Source organism: Dermochelys coriacea, chromosome 6, assembly GCF_009764565.3.
Source record: "Dermochelys coriacea isolate rDerCor1 chromosome 6, rDerCor1.pri.v4, whole genome shotgun sequence".
Lineage (NCBI taxonomy): Eukaryota > Metazoa > Chordata > Testudines > Dermochelyidae > Dermochelys > Dermochelys coriacea.
Genome location: NC_050073.1, coordinates 98,125,445 through 98,152,829, shown reverse-complemented (window position 1 = coordinate 98,152,829; position 27,385 = coordinate 98,125,445). Strand labels below are relative to the sequence as shown.

General features: G+C 41.8%; 1 protein-coding gene across 4 annotated transcripts in view; it reads left to right on the top strand.

Moving 5' to 3' along the window:
* CCDC88C (coiled-coil domain containing 88C) overlaps positions 1–27,385 on the top strand; it is a 122,752-nt gene that overhangs the window by 44,782 nt on the left and 50,585 nt on the right. For all 4 annotated transcript variants that reach the window (XM_043515964.1, XM_038406408.2, XM_038406407.2 and 1 more), the window contains exons 4-7: positions 6,718–6,787; positions 22,958–23,016; positions 24,840–24,923; positions 26,770–26,910. In XM_043515964.1, the coding sequence (XP_043371899.1) occupies positions 6,718–6,787; positions 22,958–23,016; positions 24,840–24,923; positions 26,770–26,910 (354 nt within the window). The remainder of the gene's footprint in view (positions 1–6,717; positions 6,788–22,957; positions 23,017–24,839; positions 24,924–26,769; positions 26,911–27,385) is intronic.

Here is a 27,385-nt window from a genome sequence, read left to right as displayed (position 1 = left end):
AATTTTCATCCCATTTGTACCCCTGGATTCTGTGATAGCCAGGTATAATGAATGAAGCCATCAGTTGCTATCATGATCCAGAGCTGCAAACACTTACTGTTGGAGGGGGGCTGATCTTCAACTGGTATAAATTGTCAGATGTCTACTGACATCAGTGAAGCTCTGACAATTTATACCAGCTGAGGAGCTGCTCCAGGGTGTAGTGCTTACTACAGTGAGTAGTCCCACTCCAGGTGATGTTTCCAGGATCAGGCTCATAGTTTTATTTTTCTGGTACACGTATTAAGGTCATAGGTATAGGGGGATGGAACTTTGATCATAATGTATAATTAAGAACTCAAAGAAACTCCATGACAAGCCTTAATATTTCTGTTAGCCCCATCCACTCTATGCTGCCTGAGTTTATGTTGAAATTTAGACTAGCCGCTCTGAGTCAGTAGCGTTGTCTTTGTGGTGAAGATAAAGCTGGTGATGCTATTTCTCATGGTAACTGAGTAAGTAGGAAAGGGCCATTTGGCTTTCAGTCATCTGGGCGATTAGCATTTTCTAGTTAAATAGTATTCTTAAGTGGACTTATCTGGCTTGGGTATTGAATTACAAGGGCCAAGAGACTGCAACTTTTAGATAATTTATTTAGTGCCTACATGTTTTTTTAGGATTCAGGGGAAGCTTAATTTAAATCTACAGGAAAAGCTAATGGTGAATGTACATTAACACTGTACTGTGATATAGAGAGAAGCTTCTGTGTAAATCATGCAATAGCCTTCAAAAATCATGTAAATGGACAGTACAGCTGGGCTGAGGAGGTAGTGTTTGGATCCTGAGTAGGCCGGGGTTCTGGTTTGAGGCTGAATCAGGGCTGAGGTTCAGTTTGAGGTTTGAATTTACATGTCACCTAAATCTTTCAGGCTGTTCTTGTAAGATTTCAGCTGCCCCATAGCCTTAAAATGATCCTCTTAAGGTTTTAGATCCTACTTGCAGCAGAAGTCTTCTTTCCCACCCCCAATCCAGAGGCACATCTTTGGGGTTTGGGGGTTGGCCCATCTCTGGTTGACTGGGCATTTTAAGTTCTGTTTCCCAGACCGGACAAGCAGAAAACCCCAAAGCCCAGCTTTGGAACTGGTAAACAGAAAAACACTCCTGCTCAGGACTTTATTTCAAGTTCACTTAAAAGACAAAAATGTATCCACAGTCTGATTGGTTCAGACACTCATCAAAGGGATCTGGCATTATAAAGCAAAGGATTATACAAGCAAACAAAAGAAAGTTGTTTTTATTTTCCCAAGAGAGACTCATTGGCACAACCTGCATCCTTCCAGGTCTCTCTCAGCTGTGGAAAGGCCGTACTTCCTAGCGTGTTTTGCTTAGAGCTGGGGTCACAAAGTCATGGGCTTTGTTATAAACTTCATAGCTGCTTCCCTGAAACCACTTGCTCCTCACTCTGGAGTTATCATTGCTGCCATGAGAAACTACCTTTCCCAGCAACCTTGCTTTCCGAATACAGAGATGCCAGTTAGGAACCCATCTGAATCAGCTTTCTCCCTCATCGCTGAGGGGACAGAAGTCTAGCCTACCTGCTAGCCCTGAGCTTCTGAAATAGAAAAGAATAATTTATTTGTGAACCAGGAAAAAGTTGTTTTTCCAAAATCATTTAAAAGTAAAAAACAGAAACCGTCCAGAGTTTTGTACTCAAGTTCTGAAAGTTCAGATGAAGAAATTCTTCAGGACAAAAAGGTTGTCTCTCCTCCTTGTTCTATCACAGAAACTCCAAACTCTGAGCTTCTTGGAGCCATCGGCACACAAGCTGTTAGAAACTCCAGACTGATTGAGCCGTTTCTTGCACTGCTGACGCACAGGTATTTTTAAGAGTCTGACCTGGAATAGGGTTGTGTTGGCCCAAAAAAGTTCCCTTCTAAACTTCAGAGGATCTATCTAGTCTGTTGCTGAATAAAATATTAATATATGACCATGCAGACTAAGAATGGGAAATGCTCTTACATCCCATCTGCCTACAAAGATAGACAAGCAAATATCCTCAGAGTAATCCTGTGTTAGTAAAAAAGAAAACTAGAGGTTTCAGAAACTCCCCAGGAATAAATTAGAACGCTTATCAGCCAAAGAGAATGAAATAAAGGGGGACTTCATGACTCAGACGCCTAGTAATGCCATGTTGCCAGCTCTTGCAAGTCTTGTGCTATTTTCTGTTTATCTTAAATACCCAGCTGCTGCAATCAAGGAACTGCAGGAAAATCTCAACTTTTGTTTTTTTTAAAGTGAGTTTTTTGGTCCTAGTTGTTGCAGAGAAGAGCTTAAAACATGACACGAAAGCACGCTGAAGGCTCAGAAACCAGAAGGCAAATAACAAGAAGCCAACAAAATTTATTATTTTAGAAACATCTCATGGTTCTTAAGCCACTCTTATGATTTGTGGGTGCTTTACCAATTAATAGGAATAGACCTGCAGTTTGAATCTGAAGCCAAACATCCTTAAAGTTTGGGGTGTTTCACTGTGGGTGGGATAGGGCTTGGTTTAAGTCAATTTCTGCTAGCTATGGGACAGCCTTGGTCTTTGAAGTTCAATATGGCACCTGTCAATACCATAAAAGGGTCCTAGATTTCAGAAAATACATCCAGCCTTCTGATGTTCTGATCTTGGGAGAGACTGGTTTCCGATGTCACCTCATTCGCTTTGAAAACTGAGTAATGAGCTGTTTGAATAGGATCCCATATGTGTGGCTTCCTGTATCAAAATTGTTTGTTCATGGAAATTTCATTACGAAGAAACATGGAAAACCGTAATCTCTGTGAAATAATTTATGACTTGCAGTTAATGGCCACTTTGTTGGTTAATGGCCTCAGGTGTAAAGCTGACAGCATTACCACTAATTGTTCTAATAGCTTATAGTTAAGGGAGATTGGTACCATATGTTCTTGCTCTTACCTTTTATTGTTTTAATCAAGGGTTAGTTTGGCTGTTAAAATCATTAACTGGCTCTCTCCTAGGAGAAAGGAGGATTTATTATGTACCACCCCTCTCTGTTGCTCTGAAGAACACAAATCTTTCTGGACAGTGTAGTTTCTTTATTCGCTGTTCTTTTTAGTGACTCTCCTCTCACATTGGCTACCATACACAGTGTAATGTCTTGGGGGGAGGGGAAGTGGAGGAGACATACAGTTTCTTTTGGACTTCTCTGTTTCAAAATCCATATCCAGTTCCAAGCATTTAACAAGTATTACAACCTCCTTGTTGTCTAAGGCTTTATTTACACTTGCGGTGGCGTGTACATGTACATGTAGCTACATGCCACACTGGAAAACTATGTCCACACTGAGATGTGTAGCTACATGTGGAAGTGAAGGGCTCTGATAGTGGGTAGGCAGTGAGACGTTACACTGCTAAAAACAGCAGTTTAGACGTAAGAGACACTGCTTGGGCGTGTAGGGAACTGTGTAGGGTATATACCCTAAAGTTCTAGCATGTCTGTAATCACCCAAGCAGTGCATCACCATCTACAGTGCTATGTATTTCCATGCTGCGGCAATGTCTGTGCGCTACACGCTGCCAGAAGTGTAGACATAGCTTAATACAAGTACTTACTACACCTTTAGAAATAAGTTGCACTGTATTTACCATTTGCTTATTGTCAACTAAGTTCCAGTTGTAGGGCCAAATTTCGTTTTCATGTACAATTGTTCATTTACTCCTGTTGTAATAATTGGAAGACAGTGGGCTTGTATCACTGAAAATAGAATTTGGCCCACAGAATCTTTTTATTACTGGTGATCCACGAGCCGTAAAGAACACAGCTCCGTTGTTGGAGCCCAGGTTGAATTTGAAGGGCTTTCATTGTGGGGAGAGCGGGGGAAGTCAGTCTTGTAGTTGATTTGCAAATCACTGGGACAGTAAACATTCCAGTTCATTTTAGAGTCACATATGAGTGCGCTCAAAGCTCAAAATTGCTCCATATTTTATAAATCCTGATGTCTTCAAAACCCTCGGTTAATAGAAATGTTTGTGATTTATACAATTCCAATACAAAACAACTGCCTTTAAACAAACATTTTCCTTCATTGTATGCAACTCAAATAATGCAGCATTAAGGATCTGAAAGTAAAACTGGCTGGTTGGATTTTCATTGTCCATGCTGAGAGGAAATGCCAAAACTAAACAAATAAAAGAAATATTGATGCACACAGTTATTGTAAGAATTCTGTGATCTTGTTAGAGGGAGGCAGTGTGTCATAATGCATAGAGTATTGGACTGGGACTCTGGTTCTATTCTCAGCTCTGCAATTGGCCGGTTGTGTGACTCGGGTAAGTCATTTCACTTCGGTGCCTCAGTTTCCCCATCTGTAAAAGGTGGATAATGATACCAACCTCCTCAGATCTACTGATGAAAAGTTCCATATAAGAGCTTTACTATTTACTATGAGTATTACTATTATTAATAACCTAAGATGATGCTAATAGCACAGGTAAAGATAATTGTTCTTTAGCTTAAAACCAGGTCAGAGAGAAATAGGTACAATCTCTTGCATCAGATGGAATCTTTTATCTGAATTATGAAATCATGGTTTGATGTGATGATCATAGTTTGGGCCATTTCTTATGTTAGTAACAACTAAACAAAGATTCTTGCATGCCACCTCACAGAGAATAAAATCACACAACTAAAAGAGAAGCTAGTCATTGAAATACTGGATGGTGTAATCAAATAATAATTTGCAGAAGGAGTATGTGGAATGTTAACTACATAAAGTTTAGCCCCAATGCCTTTTGTCTCTGTTGGTTAAATAGCAAGAGATCTGATGATTAGACAAAGACAACAAGAATTCTTTATGCATTCCTGCCTCAGGGCCGCTCCATGCGCTGGATGATTGAAAACAAAATTTTTGGTTGGCAAGGAACTCAGTAGTAAGAGAAAAGTTCATTAACAGAATTGTCAGAATTTGCATCTGCCAAAGAAGACAATGCATTGTGGAACTGATTAGCAGAGTATCATATTCCGGCCATGTGCTGTGAAATCCAATTTGTTTTGCACCTGTTGGCAGCAAGTGGAAATGAATTTTTGTGTAGCATGTCTTGAAAATGTGTACTGTAGAACATTTGGATAATGACTCAGCAAACAGTCAGTCAAAGTCACAAATCTTGATGCAATGTAGTGTTTGGTTAAATGCTTGTTTCCTAACATCACCAAAGGTATCAGCTGTGGTATTAACATATTTCTTCTTCATGCAATCTAACTATTGCTTTAAGAATGTGTTATTTATTTAAATTGAGAGCAGAGAAAAGATGAAACATATTGCATCCAAAATGGTTTTAAAAATACCTTCCAGTTTCCCTAGACACTGCTAGATCAGTGAATGATTTCCTTACCCATTCAGATTCAGTTTTCCTTTTGTGATGGTTCTCAAAGTACAGAAATAACAATCCAATAGTTTAAGGGGGGAGTGTGTTTGGATGAATTGGTGACTCTTTCTAGAAGTGTGTGTGTGTGTGTGTGTGTGTGTGTGTGTGTGTGTGTATATATATAGAGAGAGAGAGAGAGAGCGAGAGAGAGTGCTTATTTATAGTCTTTGGCATGGCTCTGATTCCCATAATATCTGAGACACTAATGAATTTATCTTCGCAGCATCCTGTGAGGTAGGTTGGGAAATGGAGACAGGCAGGTTAAGGCACTTGCCAAAGGTTAGGGGGAGATGGGTAGAGAATCTGGATCTCCTGAATCCCAGTCCAGTGCATGAACCAAAAGACCATCTTTTTATTCAGGGGAGAGGAAAGAGAGAGAGAAATAATGGTGTTGTCCCAAACGAGTGCTAATTACCTTCATGCTAGATTGCAAAATATTCCTGGATTACATGGTTCGGCAATTTATCCCACGAATGTCATCTCTGTGGTGTACTTGTCATGCACCTTTGACCACTGCACCTGCCCTCTGGCTACTAGTCCATCTCCTCAGGACCCATTCTGGTACTCCAAGGACCTGCTCAGCTTAAAACAGCTGACAATTTTTGAAAAAAGGAACCTGCCAAAGTAACATGACTTCCTGTTCTCCATCTATTGTGGGGGTTTCCCCACACTCCGCAAAATTAAAATTACACTTGCCCAAGACCCATGACGGGAAAAATTAGTATTTAGGCAGGTGTCAGCTCTCCTATACTTAAAGAATCACAGCTTTTCAGTGCAATTTCTCACAGCAGTGCAGGAGATCACTTTAATAGCTTTCTTTCCTCCTCCCCTCTCCCCAATTCATCCTAAAATGTCCAGACCCATGAGATAATTTGATCAATTATTTAAATTAACCAGCCATACCAGAATAGCTTACATAGCTTTGGTCAATATGCTGCAGCTGTAAATCCAGAAAAATGGCAGCAACTATGGACTGAACACTAAATGAACAAAGGTCTTGTCAGGAGGAAAGGTGTGATTGATTTCTATGCCCAGGCATCACTTTGCATTCATTTTTATTTGTATCGTGAGACCCTTAAGTCCTACGTTAACCATCATTATAAGAGACCATTGGTGTATCTCAGTTGTGGAGTCTGTAGCAATCTTCAAAGAGTGATTTATGTCTCATGTGAGACTTCACTCTGTGACCTCCTTAACTGCCAGCATGCTGAAGCCCCCCTTGCAAATCAATAGAGCTGTGTATTTTGTGTGATTTAATTGACTTGGATTCTCGACTGACTCTTGTTTACAATTTCCATTTCATTTAGGAGGTCCTCCAGCAGCTGATCATAATGCATTTACCAAACGTTTTAATGATTGGCAAAGATCCTCTTTCCGGTGAGTAGTTTGGATAGTTTTTTCGTTCGAGTTGTATCCGACATTGTTAGTTCCATAACATTTTTTTCTTTTGATACTGTACATGCAGTTTCCCAAACTAGGCCAAATTAGGGGGATGGGGAGAAGAGAGAAAAAGCTGGTTCTTTCTATCTCAGGTACTTATGTGGCCCCTATTACCATAGTATATGAGTGCCTCACAATGTTTGTGTATGTATTTATCCAGACATTACCCTGTGAGATCAGGAAGGATTATTATTTCTATTTCATAGATGGGAACTAAGGCACAGAGAGACTAAGTGACTTGCCCAAGATCACACAGGAAGTCTGTGGCAGAGCACAGAATTGACCCTGTCTCTTGAGTCCTATACTAGCACTCTAGCCACTGGCTCATCCTTCTTCTTGTGGAAGATTGGCTCTGTACCCACTCCCCATGTGCTCCCATAGCTGGGAAAGAGAGCAAGGGTTTTCTTGGAAGCTACCTTCCTTGGGTCTCTGCTCCAGTGCAGCCTGTACGTAGGCTGACATGGGAATGTCTCTTGTCCTGCTGTGTTCCTGTCCTCTGCTCCTGCAGCACTCAGCTCAGTCATGAGAGTACACATGGGCAAGGCCCCACAGAGCCAGCTGTGGATGCTTGCATCAAGAGCAGTGCTGTCTGAGTAGCCATTTGCTAAGTGGTGTGATGAAGGGACTGCCACCAAGAAAGTGGGGGAAGAGGCAAAAATACACAAGAAAACATGGAGAAAGGGAGAAAATGAAGAGGAGGAGGAGGAGAGGGGAGCAGGAAAAGGAGAGAATAGATGGGGGTGGGGGAACAGGACAACGAATGGTTAGCAATCATGTTAGGCATTTTGTTAAGGGACACCAGGGCGGGCGTCCTGCCCTGCCACTCCATCGCATGGAGAATGTCACCAAAAACAAGTTGGGAACCACTGAGCTAATGTTTGACTTTCCCAGTTCATTGCTGGGGTTTAGCCAGAATAATGAAAATGATTTCTCCCAGCCTGCACGTCTCTAAAATTATGGGTTTGTTGTTAGGTTTTGACTTTATGCCAAATGCCCATTTCCTTCCCTCCTTGCAAAAGCCAGGGAAGAAATACCAGTTTTACCATAGAAGGAAAATTGCATAGCCAGCGTTGACTGGGAACGACGTGGTGTAACAAACATCTCATCAGAATAATAAGCCTCAGCATGAGGTTTCCTTTTGCTGTGCTTAGCAGCAGCAGTGGGATGTTTTGTTTTATTTTTAGTCAGAAAATAAATCTACCCTCCAGTCCATGTACCATTACAGTTTGTACTCCTGGCACCTTTGCATTTACAATTGCCACTTGCACAGCATGCCCACAAAAGGGAGTGTAAGGGGAGAGGGATAGCTCAGTGGTTTGAGCATTGGCCTGCTAAACCCAGGGTTGTAGTTCAATCCTTGAGAGGACCATTTAGGGATCTGGGGCAAAAATTGGGGATTGGTCCTGCTTCGAGGGGGGATTGGACTAGATGACCTCCTGAGGTCCCTTCCAACCCTGATATTCTATGATTCTAAGGTCTGCAAGTCCTGCCCCCCGCTCCCTCCCCCACTTACAGGCTACCTGAATGGCCAGCCCCAATACAATGTGGAGAACAGACATGGGGGTGTTCTGTGTGCACAGAGAACAGGTGAGGGCAGAGCCTTGACTCCACCCATCCAATGCACCAGGCAGCAGAGATGCCCAGGAGCAAAGGGGGACTTAATCTGCTGTTGACCAAGAGTAGGCTTGGATTATTACTTCCTTTCTTTCAAAGGTGAGTTGTGCATCAGAGGGTCGTTCTTGGTCTGTCTATTGGGCAGCTCAGCTACACAGCACCCCTCGCCCAGGGCAGATTGTGAAGTTGCTGTCTCCCTTTAATATATGGCCAATGTAGTCTGTGTGTTACATACTACAAAAACCCCCTTGAGTACTTCTCTTCTCTGGGCCACTGTTCATCTGGAAGTATAGATTAGTTGTGTTGCTTTCTACTTTCAGAGGTCACCAGTCCTCATCCTTCTCCCCCTATCTAGTAATGTCCCTCCCAGAGCAACTTTGAGATCCATTTTAGGAAAAGGTTGGCTGGCCTGTCTTCCTGGACCAATGTGAGCAGCAGTTGACAAAAAACTATCACAGTAGATTTTCAAATCCCTTCACAGTGGAAGCTGCATTCAAAACATCCTAAAATGAGAACCTGATGGATATCTGCATTTAGATACCACTTGATATTAAACAGTCCTGCCACTGTGTTTGGCAGGAGATCATTGCTGTGGGAGTCCAGTTGGTGTAGAACTCTCTTCCCCAACCTGAAATCAATCTCAGTCCTTCTTTCCCCACTTTTAACAAGCAGCTGAAATCTTTTTTGTAGAAAAGTCTTGCTTTAGAATGGCCACTGTTGGCCCATATTCATTACCTTCCAAACTTCTTCTGTTACAACCACTCACTTATTTAATCCCTTTGAGGTTTTTTAGAAGGTGGATTTCAATTAATTTGTTATGGCAAGTAGGGGGACACTATAAGTATTATTGCTAATATTCTACAGGAGTGTACACTGTGGTAGAGGCTTGGTAATGCAAAAGTGGAACAGCTGGAAGGCTGAAAGCGATGGGATTGGGAAAATTTGAAGTTATTATTTAATATTGATATTATCATAGCACCTAGGAGCCCTAGTCACCGACCAGGACCCCACCGTGGTAGGTGCTGTACAAAAACAGAACAAAAACACTGACCTTTAAATATAAGACAAGAGATAACAAATGTATTCAGACAGGTAGTCAAGGGGTGTACAAGGAAACAATGGTTTCAACACACTGGTGGCCTAGCTGTTTTTAAGTTGTTTTTTTTTTGTAAGCTTCACAGCAAAGGAGTGTTTTCAAGAGGAAGTTGAAGGTGGATAATGAGGTCGTTTTGCAAATGTTTACTGGGAGCTTTTCTCAACCATGAGCGGCAGCTTGGGAGAAAGCATGAAGGTGCTTGTTTGAAAATTTAACGAGTGGGTGATATGAAGGCTCATATCATGGGCCAGTTGGAAGTGGCAGTCAACTGCTTGGTAGTGAATGAGAGATGATAGGTAGGGTGGGGCTAGGCCTTGGACAGTGGAGACAATAGGTATGTTTGATACAATAAAGAGGGAGCCAGTGAAGAGATGAAAAGAGACGCGTAGCATGGTCAAAGCAACATGGTACAAGAATGATCTTTGCAGCAGCATTCTGAATGGATATGAGTGAGGTAAGATTGCATTTGCCAAGGCTAGAGAGTAGGCTGTTGCAATAATCAAGATGTAAGATGATGAGGGACAAGCGCTTCAGTGGTGTGGAATAATAGGAAAGGCTGTATCTTAGAGATGTCATGCAGAAAGATTTAAACATAGCCTAGAGAGAGCTCTGATTCAAGGATGGAGGAAAATGAAACAAGGAGAGAATCGACTACCATATTGGTGGAAGAAATGGGGGAGAGAGAGGGGCAAGGAAGAGAAGGCTGAGAGCAGATAAGAAATCAGCCACACTGCTGCACTGGAAATCATAGAAGTGACAGGGCAGTGTGACAGGTAATAGTTGGAAAGGGGGAACTCCGCAAGAGAGAGATTAGAGAGAGCGAGAGCATATCTTGGTGGAGACCAAGCTGAGTCCTTTTCATGAGTGGAAGAGTTGAACCAGGGCCCACATGCGATGAAGAGGTGAGGACGAGGATACGTGGAGCTAAGGGGTCAGAGGAGTCCCCAACGTGGAAGAACGCATCATTGAGGATGAGTGTGGGAGACTGTCAGGAGAATAAGAGAGAGATGGGTTGAAATCAGAGATGAAGGCTGATGTTTGGGGGAGTTGGGTGGATGTAAACAACAGCAACATGGAGGGGGAGAGGAGAGAAGAGTCAGCCCAGTGCTGTTCAAAAGAGGAGATAGAGTGGGTAGGGGGAGAAGGGAGGAGTTGGAAGTGACAGGAATGGAAGAGGAGAAGCCCAACACCCCCAGCAGGGCCTGATCCAGGGCAGGGAGTGTGAAAGAAGGAGAGGCCTCCGTAAGAGAGTACAGCTGCTAAGGCCATGTCAGATGAAGGAATCTTGGTCTCTGTAAGAACCAAGAGCTGGAGGGAGCGAGATATGAAGAGGTCATGTATGGATGTGATTATTTTTAGAGATGGAATGGGGATTCCAGAGACAACAAGAGAAGGAGATGGGTGTGAGGTTAAGAATTATGGCATAAGAAGGTGGGGACGGGTGTGGGAGATGGAGATGGAAGGGGGACATTTTCTGGGGCAAATGTCACCAGAGGTGAGGAGGAGGAGGCAGAAGAGGGTGTAGATATGGGATCTGGATTTGTACTGATGGGAGCAGCGGGAAACCAGGAGTTAGATAACATGGGTAAAGAGTCTTTATGCTTTCCTGAAAAAGGGAGTGGTTGAGACAACCATATTAGTAGGGGAAATAAATCAGATCCCATGTTTAGATTCCTGGAATTTTGCTTAATTTAAAATAAGTAAATAAATAAAGGGATGATTTGTTTTGCTCAAACTGTGAACGGTTTCTGAGTCCTTTCTGCCTTCATAGTCATTGATCCAAAGCCAGAAGGTACAGTCACACTTGTATTGAGCCCAACTTGTGTTTGCTTAAAACATATCTTCCAGAATTGCCTGTTTGACAATTCAAATTTTTAATTTTCCTTTGTCTTTGTTAAGATGTTGACCAGAGTGGCGTTATATATGTTCAAATGGGGATCTTGGTAGTAAGCAAGTTTAAATACTTATCCACCTGTATATGTGAGTGTTTCAGGTCACTGGGACAGCTATATTGTTCTTAGAAGTACCGTCCCACCTCCTGGAGTTAACACTTCCAACGATGGCATTGCAGTTTTCGGTGGGACAATGCTTATGCAATGGCACATGTCCACTGGGTTTAGAAGATGTAACCCTTCCCCATGCCCTCTGAATATTTTTTCCAGTCCTTGGTAATTTCATCTGGTTCAATTCAGATGAAGATAAGGATAAATATTTCAAAAAATATTGAATTGTGAGCTGAATTGTTTGACTTAATAGTTAATTGCTGAAAAGTAAGGAACTGAAAAAAAATCTGAGTTTATAGTGGTGGAAAACTTCTGAGACACATTAGACAGTGCTGCTGAGAAATACAGGATTGGTTCTCTCTTTACGCTTTGTACAATATACAGTTTTTAGAGCATTCCATTCACTTGTTGCCATCTTCTTCCCTTTGGAATATTTCCCCCTGCCAGTGTAATTCTCAGTGTACTATCTCATCAATTCATTACAACTCCACATATCCCATGGTGCCAATGGGGGAGCTGTAATGAACATAATACACTATGGCTGTCTTTCGTAATTTCCTCTTTGCAGCAAGTCTTACTTCCCCCCCATCCCCGACACACACACAGTGAATCAGTAATGTATGATGATCCTGAACTTCTGTAACTGACTTCATTTCTTTTTCTCAGTTGCCCAGCAACCTTCACTGAGACCCTAACACACACAGTACTGATACTTCAGAAACTGATGGAAATGAACATTTTGAAACGTGCACTTTCTTCTTTTTCTTTTTTTTTTTTTTTACTGAGCCTTTCAGGGTTTTTAGCTTCACTTCCTCCAAAAGATTTTAAAAAGTGACTTAATTGACTAGACCTACAGCTCATTTCCGTCCTCTGGAAACACTTTGCAGGTTCAGTACATTTTTCAAATTAAACGCCGTTAAGTCCTTGCACGGGAGCGAGCCAAAAGTTCCTGATAATAAATGTCTGTAGAAAATGTTTTTCATTATAATCATAAAAGATTTAATCTCCCACTGGTATATTTTTTTTCATGCCTGGTTTCCTTCCTTATTTTGTTCTATAACTGTCCAGAGAGACAAAGGCTTGTAAAATATGTTGTACAGTTTTCCCCTGTTAATAACAAAGCTCTGTCTCTAAAATGTTAACTGTAGAGTTCAGGCTTATATAATTTGGGACTCTGTTCTGACTAGAAGAAATGAGTGCCGGTGTGTTTTCCCAGTTTTCATCTGCTCCACGGTCTGCTGGATGTTAACCCCTGCCACATGAACACATTACAGCTTTCTGTTTTCTGCTGAGGAAATTTAATACAGAGTACGAATGTGAATAAATAAAATGTACCAATTCAGAATCTACCATTTCTTCTGCACTCTCTCTTTCTCATTTCTCTCTCCAGCTTCCTCTCCTCCTCCATTCATTTATCTCTTATTTTCTCTTTACCTTTATCCTCCTTTTTGTTGTTGTCTCCTAATCTCCTTCCCCCGCGTCCCCCGCACCAGTCCCGCCATCTGTTTCTCACCCTCCCTCTCCTGAGAGACATTGGGGGTGTTCTGGGCCCACAGCACAGAGAGAGGCTCCCAGAGTACAGGATTTTTTCCTAAAATCCCAAAGGCCCTTTCCCACTGGTGAGAGCAGATGGCCTTTCTGCAAATCCTCAGGTTACTGGCTGCCTCACTGGCTCAGAGACCTAGCATAGGAACAGCTGCCCTGGAATTTTCAGCTAGGTGGAAAATGCTGTTGTGTTGAATTTAGAACCCTTCTCTTTGGTTGCTGGTTCAAGTCCACTCCAGGTCCGCTGTTGGTTGTCCCATGCAATATGAGTGAGTACATCTCAGTTAAGTTCCTAGTAGACATTATCTACATCACAACGTGGCACTCTTGGCAATCTCAGCAGAGATCCCAAGGGCTGGATTGAGCTGGGCACTATCTTCTCAACAAAAACAGAACAGCATTGAAACACTTTGAGGCAGCCTAGGGACACTTGCCTACAACTGCTCATGCTGTGCATATCCACTGGATGTAGGACTTCAGTCTCCAGTTTTATCAGCATGGTGCCTTATGGCTTCACCACCTCATTATGTTAATGCAAATCAATCCTTTAAAAAGCACTCCAGGAGTGTGTGCTGTGGAGGAAGCATTATTAAATTGGGGGTGAAGAACAGTTGTTTTTATTCAGTGTATATTGTATCTTAAATGTACATGATACTGCACATAAATCCCCGGTCTGTCACTGTGTTGGTTTAATTCCAAGTGTACATAGTACTATACTGTTTTAGTTCCAGCCAGTGACTTGCTCTGTAACCTGGTACAAGCCACTTAACTTTTCTGTGCCTCAGTTTCCCCATTGGTGAAATGGGAGTGGCTCAAAGAATTGAACTAAATGTGGCTCTTTAAACTTTAATACATTATCTTTAAAACATTTGTGCAGCCTACAGAGTAAAACTATTAATATACCTCATGACCTTCAGAGTGCTTCTAATGGGCTGTAGAAACTAGCTTTCCTTAGATGTGCATTACACATCCTCAGGCATTAAAAATGTTAATCAAAAACTCTGCTTTGGAACACTTCGGACAGCAAAGGGTTCTGTAAGCACTAGCCATTGTCTTCCTTTTGATTTCTCATTCCTTCCCCTAAACCTCTGGCTTTACCTTCACTACAGAAAAAAGAAAAGAAAAAAAAGGTGTTAACTGTGAGATAATTAAAGTGCTTTAGCTATTCTGCTGTGAAATCCTACTGCAGACAAGGTACTTTTAGTTTTTACCACGAGGGAAATGAAGCAAGGTCTAGCACTGACCTCACCTAGCTACTCCACAGCAAAAACAAAAAGTGTTTTGCCGCTCTAGGATCTTATAGTGGGATTTCTATCCTGCTTTAGTTAACCCACTGTCAAACAAGCAAACAAATTGTTTTGCAGTGAAGACCTAGCCAGACTAGATTAAGTAACATCTACACCTTTTGGGTTAATTGGTTATACACTTACTAGCTAAAATCAATCACATTATTTTTGGAAAACTTTGTTTCATTGAGGGCAATTATAGGTACCATCACAACTATCTTAGTTATTCGCGTGGGTTGCCATACCAGTAGGTTTCAGAGTAGCAGCCGTGTTAGTCTGTATTCGCAAAAAGAAAAGGAGTACTTGTGGCACCTTAGAGACTAACAAATTTATTAGAGCATAAGCTTTCGTGAGCTACAGCTCACTTCATCGGATGCCAACTTTTTGCGAATACAGACTAACACGGCTGCTACTCTGAAACCTGTGATTATGCAAGGCACTGAATTTAGCCGTATAGAGTGGAAATCTGTCAAGGCATCCGATGAAGTGAGCTGTAGCTCACGAAAGCTTATGCTCTAATAAATTTGTTAGTCTCTAAGGTGCCACAAGTACTCCTTTTCTTCATACCAGTAGGCATACTGATAAATGTTAAACACAGATTTTTGATGAAGTATTGTACATGAGCTAATACTGTAAGCTGGAGTAAGTCTTGCAGGTAATTAAGTATGTATTTGATGTTACTCTATAGTGATTAGAGTGCAATGATCATAATTATAATCTCGATATTTATCACTTATTGTAGTCATACCACTAACTAACAGTATTCATGGCATTCCCCAATCCTATCTTTACAACAGTGCAACAGACAAAGTATTTTAATGGTGCCCTCTTTTCATAGGGATATATTGATAACTTCCTAATGCAGATAAGCACTTAGTCACACTCTTTTGACATACTTGAGGAATTTTTGAATGTAGATATGGCAGCTATGGACGATTATTCTCATCGGGCATGCCTGATTAATAGTGGAAGCAAGACTGTGTTGAGTGTCTTCCACTTACGTCATGCACAAGCGGGCAGAGAGCTGAACATAGTTTTTGGTGATCACAGAATAAAGCATGATTCACAGCTGGTCTATCTAGGCATCACGTTGGATAGAACTCACATATCATGACCATCGTACAAAGTCAGCAACTAAGGTCAAAACGCATAACCTGCTCGAAAAAGTAGCTGGAATGACATAAGGTGCCAACTCCCAAATGTTACACACTTCAGCCTTGGCACTGTGTTATTCAGTGGCAGAGTACTGCACTCCAGTATGGGCTCGCTCGTCTCACACAAGGATGATTGGCATACAACTTCATTCCAACATGCGTATTATTTCAGGCACACTTAAATCTACTCTTCTACCATGATTACTGGTTCTTTGCAATATTGCTCTACAAAGTGTTCGCAGAGAGGAAAGCTTGGCAAAGCTCATAATGAAATTGTGTGATATGCCACATCTTAGTCTCTAAGGTGCCACAAGTACTCCTTTTCTTTTTGCGGATACGGACTAACACTGCTGCTACTCTGAAATCTGCCACATCTACTGTTAATTAAAGATTTGTTTAATCCACCACATGGTCATCTGCCCTAATGGCGCTTGCTGCAGATAAGTTTACCCGCTGAGGGATTTAGAGTAGAGGACATAGGGCAAGCTTCATGGTTTGCAGAGAAAGTGACAAATAATTATCTTATCTTGGACCGCACTCAGTATCAACCTGGGTTTGATTTTCCACAAAGGCAATGGAGCCTTCTCAGCCAGTTTCGTATCAGACATGGAATTGGTGCTGCAGCAGAATTTCAGTGGCCTTGTAAAGACAGTCCACTATGTCAGTGTGGGCAGCCACAAATTATGACACACTTTGTTGAGGACTGCAAAATTACTCAACTTCTTGGAGGTCTTCATGCCTTGAACATCGTTGATAAGAATGCTGTGGCTTGGCTTGACCTGATTGCATATGCCAAATAAATAATGCAGAAGCAAACAAGATTTCAAATTTAAATCCATGTTCTGCTCTTTCTGGAATGTAAGCTGTTCATTTCAGAATTATTTTAGGATTGTCCTAGTAGATGTGTGAGATGGGCAATATCTGTAAAACTGCAGGAATTTTTCAATGACACATTTTTTTCAATATGTCAAAGCCAAAACCATGTCCATTTTGATTAAAGTTTTGTCAGGAAGGTTTCTCAGGCGCAGGATGGGAATTTCTGGTCAGAGAGAATAACCCCAGAAGAACCCCAGTGACTAAGCCATTCACTTGGAATGTGGGAGACCAAGATTCAAGTTTCTGCTCAAAGTCTGCTCTGAAACTGATGTGGAATGATGCCAAAACCTCCATTTTTTTTATTAAATGAAATTAGAATCATAGAATATCAGGGTTGGAAGGGACCTCAGGAGGTCATCTAGTCCAACCCCCTGCTCAAAGCAGGACCAATCCCCAACTAAATCATCCCAGCCAGGGCTTTGTCAAACCTGACCTTAAAAACTTCTAAGGAAGGAGATTGCATCACCTCCCTAGGTAACGCATTCCAGTGTTTCACCACCCTTCTAGAGAAAAAGTTTTTCCCAATATCCAATCTAAACCTCCCCCACTGCAACTTGAGACAATTACTCCTCATTCTGTCATCTGGTTCCTCTGGGAACAGTCTAGATCCATCCTCTTTGGAACCCCCTTTCAGGTAGTTGAAAGCAGCTACCAATTTCCCCCTCATTCTTCTCTTCCACAGACTAAACAATCCCATTTCCCTCAGCTTCTCCTCATAAGCCATGTGTTCCAGTTCCCTAATAATTTTTGTTGCCCTCCGCTGGACATTTTCCAGTTTTTCCACATCTTTCTTGTAGTGTGGGGCCCAAAACTGGACACAGTACTCCAAATGAGGCCTCACCAAAGTCGAATAGAGGGGAATGATCACGTCCCTTGATCTGCTGGCAATGCCCCTACTTATACAGCCCAAAATGCCATTGGCCTTCTTGGCAACAAGGGCACACTGTTGACTCATATCCAGCTTCTCGTCCACTGTAACCCCTAGGTCCTTTTCTGCAGAATTGCTGCCTAACCATTCGGTCCCTAGTCTATAGCGGTGCATGGGATTCTTCCGTCCTAAGTGCAGGACTCTGCACTTGTCCTTGTTGAACCTCATCAGATTTCTTTTGGCCCAATCCTCTAATTTGTCTAGGTCCCTCTGTATCCTATCCCTACCCTCCAGCATATCTACCTCTCCTCCCAGTTTAGTGTCATCTGAAAACTTGCTGAGGGTGCAATCCATGCCATCCTCCAGATTATTAATGAAGATATTGAACAAAACCGGCCCGAGGACCGACCCTTGCGACACTCCACTTGATACCGGCTGCCAACTAGACATGGAGCCATTGATCACTACCTGTTGAGCCTGACAATCTAGCCAGCTTTCTATCCACCTTATAGTCCATTCATCCAGCCCATACTACTTTAACTTGCTGGCAAGAATACTGTGAGAGACTGTGTCAAAGCTTTGCTGAAGTCAAGGAACAACACTCCACTGCTTTCCCCTCATCCACAGAGCCAGTTATCTCGTCAGAGAAGGCAATTAAATTAGTCAGGCATGACTTGCCCTTGGTGAATCCATGCTGACTGTTCCTGATCACTTTCCTCTCCTCTTAGTGCTTCAGAATTGATTACTTGAGGACCTGCTCCATGATTTTTCCAGGGTCTGAGGTGAGGCTGACTGGCCTGTATTCCCAGGATCCTCCTCCTTCCCTTTTTTAAAGATGGGCACTACATTAGCCTTTTTCCAGTCGTCTGGGACCTCCCCGATCGCTATGAGTTTTCAAAGATAATGGCCAATGGTTCTACAATCATATCTGCCAACTCCTTTAGCACTCTCGGATGCAGCGCATCCGGCCCCATGGAGTTGTGCTCGTCCAGCTTTTCTAAATAGTCCCAGACCACTTCTTTCTCCACAGAGGGCTGGTCACCTCTTCCCCATGCTGTGCTGCCCAGTGCAGTAATCTGGGAGCTGACCTTGTTCGTGAAGACAGAGGCAAAAAAAGCATTAAGTACATTAGCTTTTTCCACATCCTCTGTCACTAGGTTGCCTCCCTCATTCAGTAAGGAGCCCACACTTTCCTTGACTTTCTTCTTGTTGCTAACATACCTGAAGAAACCGTTCTTGTTACTCTTAACTGTTACTCTTAACATCTCTTGCTAGCTGCAACTCCAGGTGTGATTTGGCCTTCGTGATTTCACTCCTGCATGCCCGAGCAATATTTTTATACTCTTCTCTGGTCATTTGTCCAGTCTTCCACTTCTTGTAAGCTTCTTTTTTGTGTTTAAGATCAGCAAGGATTTCACTGTTAAGCCAAGCTGGTCGCCTGCTATATTTACTATTCTTTCTACACATCGAGATGGTTTGTCCCTGTAACCTCAATAAGGATTCTTTAAAATACTGCCAGCTCTCCTGGATTCCTTTCCCGCTCATGTTATTCTCCCAGGGGATCCTGCCCATCAGTTCCCTGAGGGAGTCAAAGTCTGCTTTTCTGAAGTCCAGGGTCCGTATTCTGCTGCTCTCCTTTCTTCCTTGTGTCAGGACTGAACTCGACCATCTCATGGTCCTGCCTCCCAGGTTCCCATCCACTTTTGCTTCCCCTCCTAATTCTTCCCAGTTTGTGAGCAGCAGGTCAAGAAGACTCTGCCCCTAGTTGGTTCCTCCAGTACTTGGACCAGGAAATTGTCCCCTACACTTTTCAAAAACTTTCTGGATTGTCTGTGCACTGCTGTATAGCTCTCCTAGCAGATATCAGGGTGATTGAAGTCTCCCATAAGAACCAGGGCCTGCGATCTAGTAACTTCCGTTAGTTGCCAGAAGAAAACCTCATCCCTCTCATCCCCCTGGTCCGGTGGTCTATTGCAAACTCCCACCACGACATCACCCTTGTTGCTCACACATCTAAACTTAATCCAGAGACTCTCAGGTTTTTCTGCAGTTTCATACCAGAGCTCTGAGCAGTCATACTACTCTCTTACATACAGTGCAACTCCCCCACCTTTTCTGCCCTGCCTGTCCTTCCTGAACAGTTTATATCCATCCATGACAGTACTCCAGTCATGTGAGTTATCCCACCAAGTCTCCGTTATTCCAATCACATCATAATTCCTTGACTGTGCCAGGACTTCCAGTTCTCCCTGCTTGTTTCCCAGGCTTCTTGCATTTGTGTATAGGCACATGAGATAACTCTCTGATCGTCCCTCTTTCTCAGTCTGAGGCAGGAGCCCTCGCCTCTCACACTCTCCTGCTCGTGCTTCCTCCCAGTATCCCACTTACTTCAGGGCTTTGGTCTCCTTCCCCCGGTGAACCTAGTTTAAAGCCCTCTGCACTAGGTTAGCCAGCCTGCTTGCGAAGATGCTCTTCCCTCTCTTCGTTAGGTGGAGCCCGTCTCTGCCTAGCACTCCTCCTTCTTGGAACACCATCCCATGGTCAAAGAATCCAAAGCCTTCTCTCCGACACCACCTGCATAGCGATTCGTTGGCTTCCACGATTTGATGGTCTCTACCCAGGCCTTTTCCTTCCACGGAGAGGATGGACGAGAAGACCACTTGAGCCTCAAAATCCTTTATCCTTCCTCCCAGAGCCACGTAGTCTGCAGTGATCTGCTCAAGGTCATTCTTGGCAGTATCGTTGGTGTCCTCGTGGAGAAGCAGGAAGGGGTAGTGATCCGAGGGCTTATTGTGTCTCTGCAGTCTCTCCTTCAAATCATGAATCCTAGCTCCTGGCAAGCAGCAGACTTTTCGATTTTCCCGATAGGGGCAGCAGATAGATGACTCAGTCCCCCTGAGGAGAGAGTCCCTGACCACCACCACCCAAACAGTTCTTGTTTTCTAGCCAGTGCTAAATATCTGCTTAGAGCAATAGTGTCTGACTGGACCAAATAGTTATCAGTCACTGGCTTCAAAATGCATGCAGCCCCATTCCTGTAAAGGAAGTGTTTTGTAAACACAGGGAGAAAGTTCACTTTACACCTATACAGGATCAGCTGATTCACCTGAGACAGCACTTGCTATATAGTAAGATTCAGCCGCGTTTGGTGGGAGGATGGAGAAAGGTGCTGTGGATTGGGTTTTTTTAGAATAGTGTTTAAAAGGTTCGTCAACTTTAAAAGCACGTCTCTGAATTGTTTATGTTCCTGTTCTTAAAACACCTAATAAAAAATCCTCCTGTACAGTCAGTCAGTTTTACATAAGATCTTACATAGGGTGCAACAGGAGACACAGAAAAAAATTTTAATTAGGAAAATTTGATTGTAAAGCCACAAAAATTGGCACTTAGAAGTGTACTTAGAAGCAGAAATATTGCCTGAAATTACTTTTAATTCAGTTCTTTTTTGTTATTGACTACATTTCAAGTTGATTGTATCTCTCAGAATAATGTAGCATTATTTTATTAGGACTAATCCCCTGAGATGGGATATTAGATGGATGGGATCTGAGTTACCCAGGAAAGAATTTTCTGTAGTATCTGGCTGGTGAATCTTGCCCATATGCTCAGGGTTTAGCTGATCGCCATATTTGGGGTCGGGAAGGAATTTTCCTCCAGGGCAGATTGGAGAGGCCATGGAGGTTTTTCGCCTTCCTCTGTAGCATGGGGCACGGGTCACTCGAGGGAGGCTTCTCTGCTCCTTGAAGTCTTTAAACCACGATTTGAGGACATAGGTGAGGTTTTTCGTAGGAGTGGGTGGGTGAGATTCTGTGGCCTGCGCTGTGCAGGAGGTCGGACTAGATGATCAGAATGGTCCCTTCTGACCTTAGTATCTGTGAATCTAAAGAGAGTGAGCCATGAATACTGTAACACTGTGTGTTTATGTAGGAAGGATGTTAACCCTTTTTGAAAAATAGGTTTTAAATAGCCTGAAGGGAAATAAAAATATACCTGTAAGGTAGCCTGGGATCTGGCAGGATTTACAACTGTATGTTCTCCTAGAAGACTAGAGCTCTATTTATGGAGCCCTAATGATTCATCAGATCCTATATAAATCAGGCACTGAGAATTTGTGTGAAGCACTCTTGAAAAACTATTTATTTCTTTTAAAATTGATTCTTATAAAATTGTTGTTTTTTCTTTAAACAGGCAAACCATTCTGTCCTCAGGTTGTCCTGGAAAATTTAGCTAACAAAAATGGTTTATTTAGACACTTCAGGACTTTTTTATTAAAAGAAAATAGGGAGACAAAAAAAAAGGCAAAATTATTTCACTAGAGCTCTTCCCTTATTTTAACAGTAACATTGGTTGGTCTGCATTGCAAAATTTCAGGTTGAAACTCCACCCCTTTGCTAATTTAGGTCAGTGTGTCGTCTTTGTTAATCTGAAATGCTGGGTTAGCATAATTGATTAATCAATTTCACTCCAGTTCTCTACTGTCAGTCCTGCAGATGCATGTAATTTACTGCACAGCACAGCCTTACAAGGACATGGTGCATATTGGTGTGTTAATACAGTTGCACACAAAAACTTCTCAGTGAACGGAGGGAATTTTCTTCCTTTGCTTGTATATAGATATGAACAATTGAACAGGCAAGTAGAGAGGGCGGAATGTGAAAATGTTTATCTCACAATTATACAGTGTGTGAAGAGTGCATACATTGACAGATGGGTATGAAGAGAAAAGTATGCATTGCCTGTTTTTTCGCCATGGTGTGTATGATATCAGGTGTTTCCTGGATGTTTCATTTTGAATCTAACTTGCCTCCATTTTTTTACCAGCTGCACATGAAATTTTAATTATGCCTCAACCTTTTGTTCTTCTAATTTCCTCATCCCTTATCTTTACTATATATAACTTTATTTGCTCCCCAATGAGGAGGTAATAGCCATATTTTAATTTTGCTGAGACGAGATCTGAACTTGGCAATAAGCCAGAGCAATTTCCCTTCCCTAGCACTTTTTCTTCACCTAAGAATGAGAATGATACTTGCTGAATTCTTGGTCACAGCAAGATTCCCCGCAATAGCAACCTGCTTATGCCCCTTCTCCCCCAACGGATCCACGAGCATATGGTCACTGAATATTCTCCGTTCTACCCAGCCCTTTTTTTTTTTCTTAGCACATGGAGCATTCACTTCAAAGCGTGTACACTTGGATGCAGAACAGAGACAAAGCTCATTGCTGAAGCATACCACTGTTCGATAGACAATGAATTAAGTACGCACAAGTATTCTTCAGCATTCTGATTTTAACTCTGGGGAAAGCTGTGTGGTGATTACTTTTAAAATGTGTAATTTGGGTTGTATGGAGGGGTTTTCCTTTTAAAAACAATCCCTCCCCCACTCCTGCTTTTTATTTTTTCTTCATCAGAAGTAAGGGATTAAGCATGGTGCCTGTACAGGCAAATGCATAAGTGCTTTGCTGGATCTGTTAAATTAATCTATAACAACCATTTTGCTAGACTGAAATCATGTTAAACATATCTAAACGTGTATATACGCAAGCACTCAATCACTCCAACCCAACAGGGCTTTGCTCTATGTTTTGAGATCACTTTATGCAAATATTTTTCATAACTCATGTTGTGCATGTGGACTGATTTGCCTCTTTTCTTTCAATGTAGGTAAAAGTATGGATGAAATTAAGAAGATGTTGTTGTTGGTGTTGGGCTGTGCTGTACAGGTGAACATGCCTTATGGAATTACAAAATATTTTAATATGTCGTTTGAATCTGATTTTGGTGCTTGAACTAGATGTGCCAATCAATGATCGAGGTCCCATTATGCTAAGTGCTGTATGAACAAATTCCCTGCCCCAGACAGTTTGTGGTCTAGAATTGTAAGACACAATAGGTGGATGAAACAGAAACAGAAAGGTGATGGGAGTTATAGCCTCAGCTTGCCACCTGCCTTGCCACTGTTTGAACCAGTGTTTTGTTACATGCTGTCACAATTAGGCAATCCAAATCATTGGCACCCAATAATTCCTGCAGGAGAGAATGTGAGTTTGAAGAAACTCCTGAGTCTAAGGATTGTGGCGGGGGAGAGGGAGTTGGTTTTGTTTTGTTCCGGGGTTGGTTTTTGTCGTTACAGTATATAGGAATATAGTGGAGTACATGAGTGCAAAGAGAATACATAAACCAACAGCTAATCACTGTCTTCTTAAGAATACTACTCAGCTGCACCTTTTTTTTTTAAATATGTATAGACAGAAAGTCCTAAATAAATAGGAACTTTGTTTGATCACGTGAGGGTTTTTATGCTGTGTTGTTAAACCAAATGGACAGCTGATACATACTGTAAATTCCCCTGAAACACATGACAGTTAACCGAATAAAGGAATCACTGTTCTGCCCACCAAAGCTCTGTGTTTGGAATTCCACTGTAAACTGTTGTAACAAACAATAGGAGTGTTGCGGGCCAGTCTTTGCTTATAATTGACCTTGTTTGTGTGTCCGTCTAATGTTCTTGTCATGCCTTAGGACACTCTCCCTGTCCAGCTATGTCAAGTCAATTATGTCAGAGCAGTGCTCTCTTCATGTGGCTGTTCGGAACTTTATACTTACTAACACATTTTAACACAAAGAATAAAAGGCCTGATTTGGCAAGGGGCTGAACAGTCTCAGTTCCTGTTTAAGGACTTGAACCTCCTCCCACTGAAGTGAATGGTTGTACTCCGAATTGGGCCAAAATCAGCACTGTATATCATGGAATCAACAGAAACCAGACTGTGGAAATGTTCAACTTCTCTGTTACTTCTGTCTAGAGATTCTGCCAACTTGAGGTCCCAAATTTGCACTGAATGTCATGGTGTGGGGTGTTTTTTTAAGATTTACAAAACTAATTTGATAAAAATAGAGTTGCGAAGCTATGAAGTTAAAGTATCATTTATTTTTCATTAAATATTCCCCCTGTAGTATTTTACATACAAAGCGCACATTTCATTAGTGCCCAGGAACCAAAAACTGAAGTTGAAGTGAGCAGAAGCAAAAGCAGAACCAACTGATCTATTGTCATTGCCCAAAATGAGCAAAATGCAAAAAGTAAACAAACGGTTTAAATCATGTAAAGTAAAGTTTGGGCCAGATCCTCAGCTGGTATATATTGGTGTAGCTCCTTTGAAATCAGTGGAGCTTTGCTGATTTACAGCAGCTGTGGATCCAATCCTTGATTTTTAGCTTTCAGGAGGGTGGGAGGTTGGGTTTTGGTTGGGTTGCTTTTTTTTACATTTAACTTAGCCTTCAGTTTAAAAACTTTTGGCAGGACTCCGTCACCCTTACTTGGACCACATGTTCATTGACTCACCAGTTAGTTCAGTCACCTCAAGGAATAGTGCAATAAAGCGCTAGCTACTCAATGTGAGTAAGCCTGACAGAGTCTGGCCCTTAGTGTTGCAAGTGTCTTTTTAGTTGTGCAGAGACGTTCAAAGAAAATAACGCAATGGTAGAGTTTTGATCCATAGCTGTTTTCAAGTGATATTTGTATTTATTTTCTGTTTGTTTACAGTGTGAAAGAAAGGAAGAATTTATCGAAAGAATAAAACAACTGGATATTGAGACCCAGGCTGCAATTGTTTCACACATTCAGGAGGTAGGGTTCTCAGCACTTGAAGCTTGCTTTCTTTTTTTCTTCCCTGTGGGTTCTGTGGTATTGTTTACTTTGCTATGTAGTAGCACAGATTAACCTTTCATAGTGGCACTAATGTGTTTGACACAAAGAAATATATATATTCCATCAATATATGGGTGTATCTATTTTGGGGCTTGGAGGTATGATTCCCAGCTCACATAGACATACCCACATTAAAAATAGCTGTCTAGCCCAGATAGCTTGGGTAGCAGCTTGGGCTACCTGCCAAATATGTGCCCACTAGGTACGTACTTGGGTGGCTGGCCCGAGCCACCTTCCCTCGCTACTCCAGCTACACGGCTGTTTTTAGCATGTTAGCTTGAATAGCGCTAGCACAGGTATGTCTATGTGAGCTGGGAATCACTGCTTCCCAGCTCACATGTAGATAAACCCTCTAATGTAATCAAATTAAAAGGTAAAAATTACTAGGAGGTTGGGACATTAACTAGGCTAACCACTTCTCAAAGAGTGGCAGTGATAAATGTCAGAACTCCCAAACGTCGGCTCAAACTGAAAGTAGTTTTATAAGGATACACAAAAAGGATTTCAAGTAAAATTTTCAGAAGCACTTTAGTGATTTAGTAGCCTAAGTCTTATTTTCAAAAGTCACTAAGGAGCTTAAGTCCCATTAGAAGGCAATGAGACTCCCAAGTGCTTGCGGCACGTTTGAAATTGGGACTTGAGAACCTAAGTCACATAAGTGCTTTTGAAAATATTATCAATGATCCAAAATTTGATTTCAGTCTTTTAAAAATGGTATAATTTGGTGACATGTCATCTGGATTCTAAATGCTTCTTTAAAAGAAAAAAAAATGTTTGCTCAAACAGCAGCTATCATCCCACTTTCAGGAGTTCAGGTGAAACCTTCTGTAAATGCCCTTTGCTGGGCGGGCCTCAAGTACAAAATGCACATTCTCTCAGGCTGTGCTGGCTTCATCTGATGCAGAAGTGAAAAACCAACTAACCTAGGAGGGTTGGGGAACACATACTGTTAGAAGATGTTGACAATAACCTTTTAATATATTTTAAAATCTGCTTTCTAAAAGTAGATTCCACAGACTAGCAATTTTATTTAAAGACTAAGGAATATAAAGAATATGGTTCTGGTAAAAGCAGAAACATGCGTAGTCCTAAATGTTGACATAGCAACTTGAAATGAACCTTTCCAGTCTAGTGCAGTTTTCAGCAACATCATTTGGAAAAAAACAATTATTAGAGAATTATAGTAAAAAAAAATGTTTTTTCCATACCAGATTGGAGCACTGCCACATCAGATCCATTAAGTCAGACACTCCCTGTCACAGTGGTCAATAACCAGAGTGTCAGGGAAAGGACAAACCTTTGTCACCCACACAATAATGCATCTAGCTAATTGTGCAATACAGGGCCGATGTCTTCCTGACTCTTGCAGTGACTAGCTCACCCACATGAAGATTGAGAGTTGAGTACAGTACTCCTAGTGTTATTGAGCACAAAATTATCTGGCCACTTTTTCTAAATCTAGTTATCATGTGAAAACTAGAAGCTTTGTTACATGACGTTGCCGTTGAAATGAGCATATTTCTGTACCATTTCCTGGCTATATTTGCTGAAAAGTGACATTTATGACCAGGTTTGCCCACTCATCAATTCTTGAAAATTGTTGACAATTGGAAGAGGAACTGTACTGATTCCAACAGCTGAGTTATATAAGTAGCAAACTTGAAAGAAAAGCCTTGCACAGAATGAATCAATTCAACAAGCAACATTTGAAAATATACCAGGGAAAATTAAAAAAAAACAAACTGTATTTTGTTCTTGTTTGCAGGTGACTCATAACCAGGAGAATGTGTTTGACTTGCAGTGGCTAGAGCTCCCAGCTATGGCCCCAGAAGAACTGGAGTCTCTCTCAAGAAATATGGTTTTCCATCTTAAGAGGCTTATTGATGAGAGAGACGAGTGCACAGAAGTACGAATGAGATATCTGTTTCTCATACAGTTCATTTAAGGGATCAGACACAGGCTCTGCTTTTCTGTTGTCTTTTGCTTTTGTACTGATTGCCTCTGTGTTTCATTTAAGGTTCAATCTCTTCTATTAAATCTCTAAAAATTCTAGCATTCATTAGAGTGATGTTTAATCTTCCCTTGCTGCTCTCATAAATTGTATACTTGAGCTACAGAGAATTGATCTGTGAAGGAGAAGTGTGTGCAGGAAACACAATATGCTTTATTTTGTGAATTTGCATTAAAGCTTTTGTCTCCTATGCTCTTCTCACCCATTCTTCTCTGAGTGGATGCTTTTCTGTCCCTCCAACAATATCTGCCATTGTTGGTTCAAGAGCCTTCTCTCTAGTTTATGTCACCAGTGACACCTTTTCTCTGTATCTGTGACTCATCAGTTAATCTTATTTCAGATCTCTGCTAGAAACCTCTCTTCTCCCTGA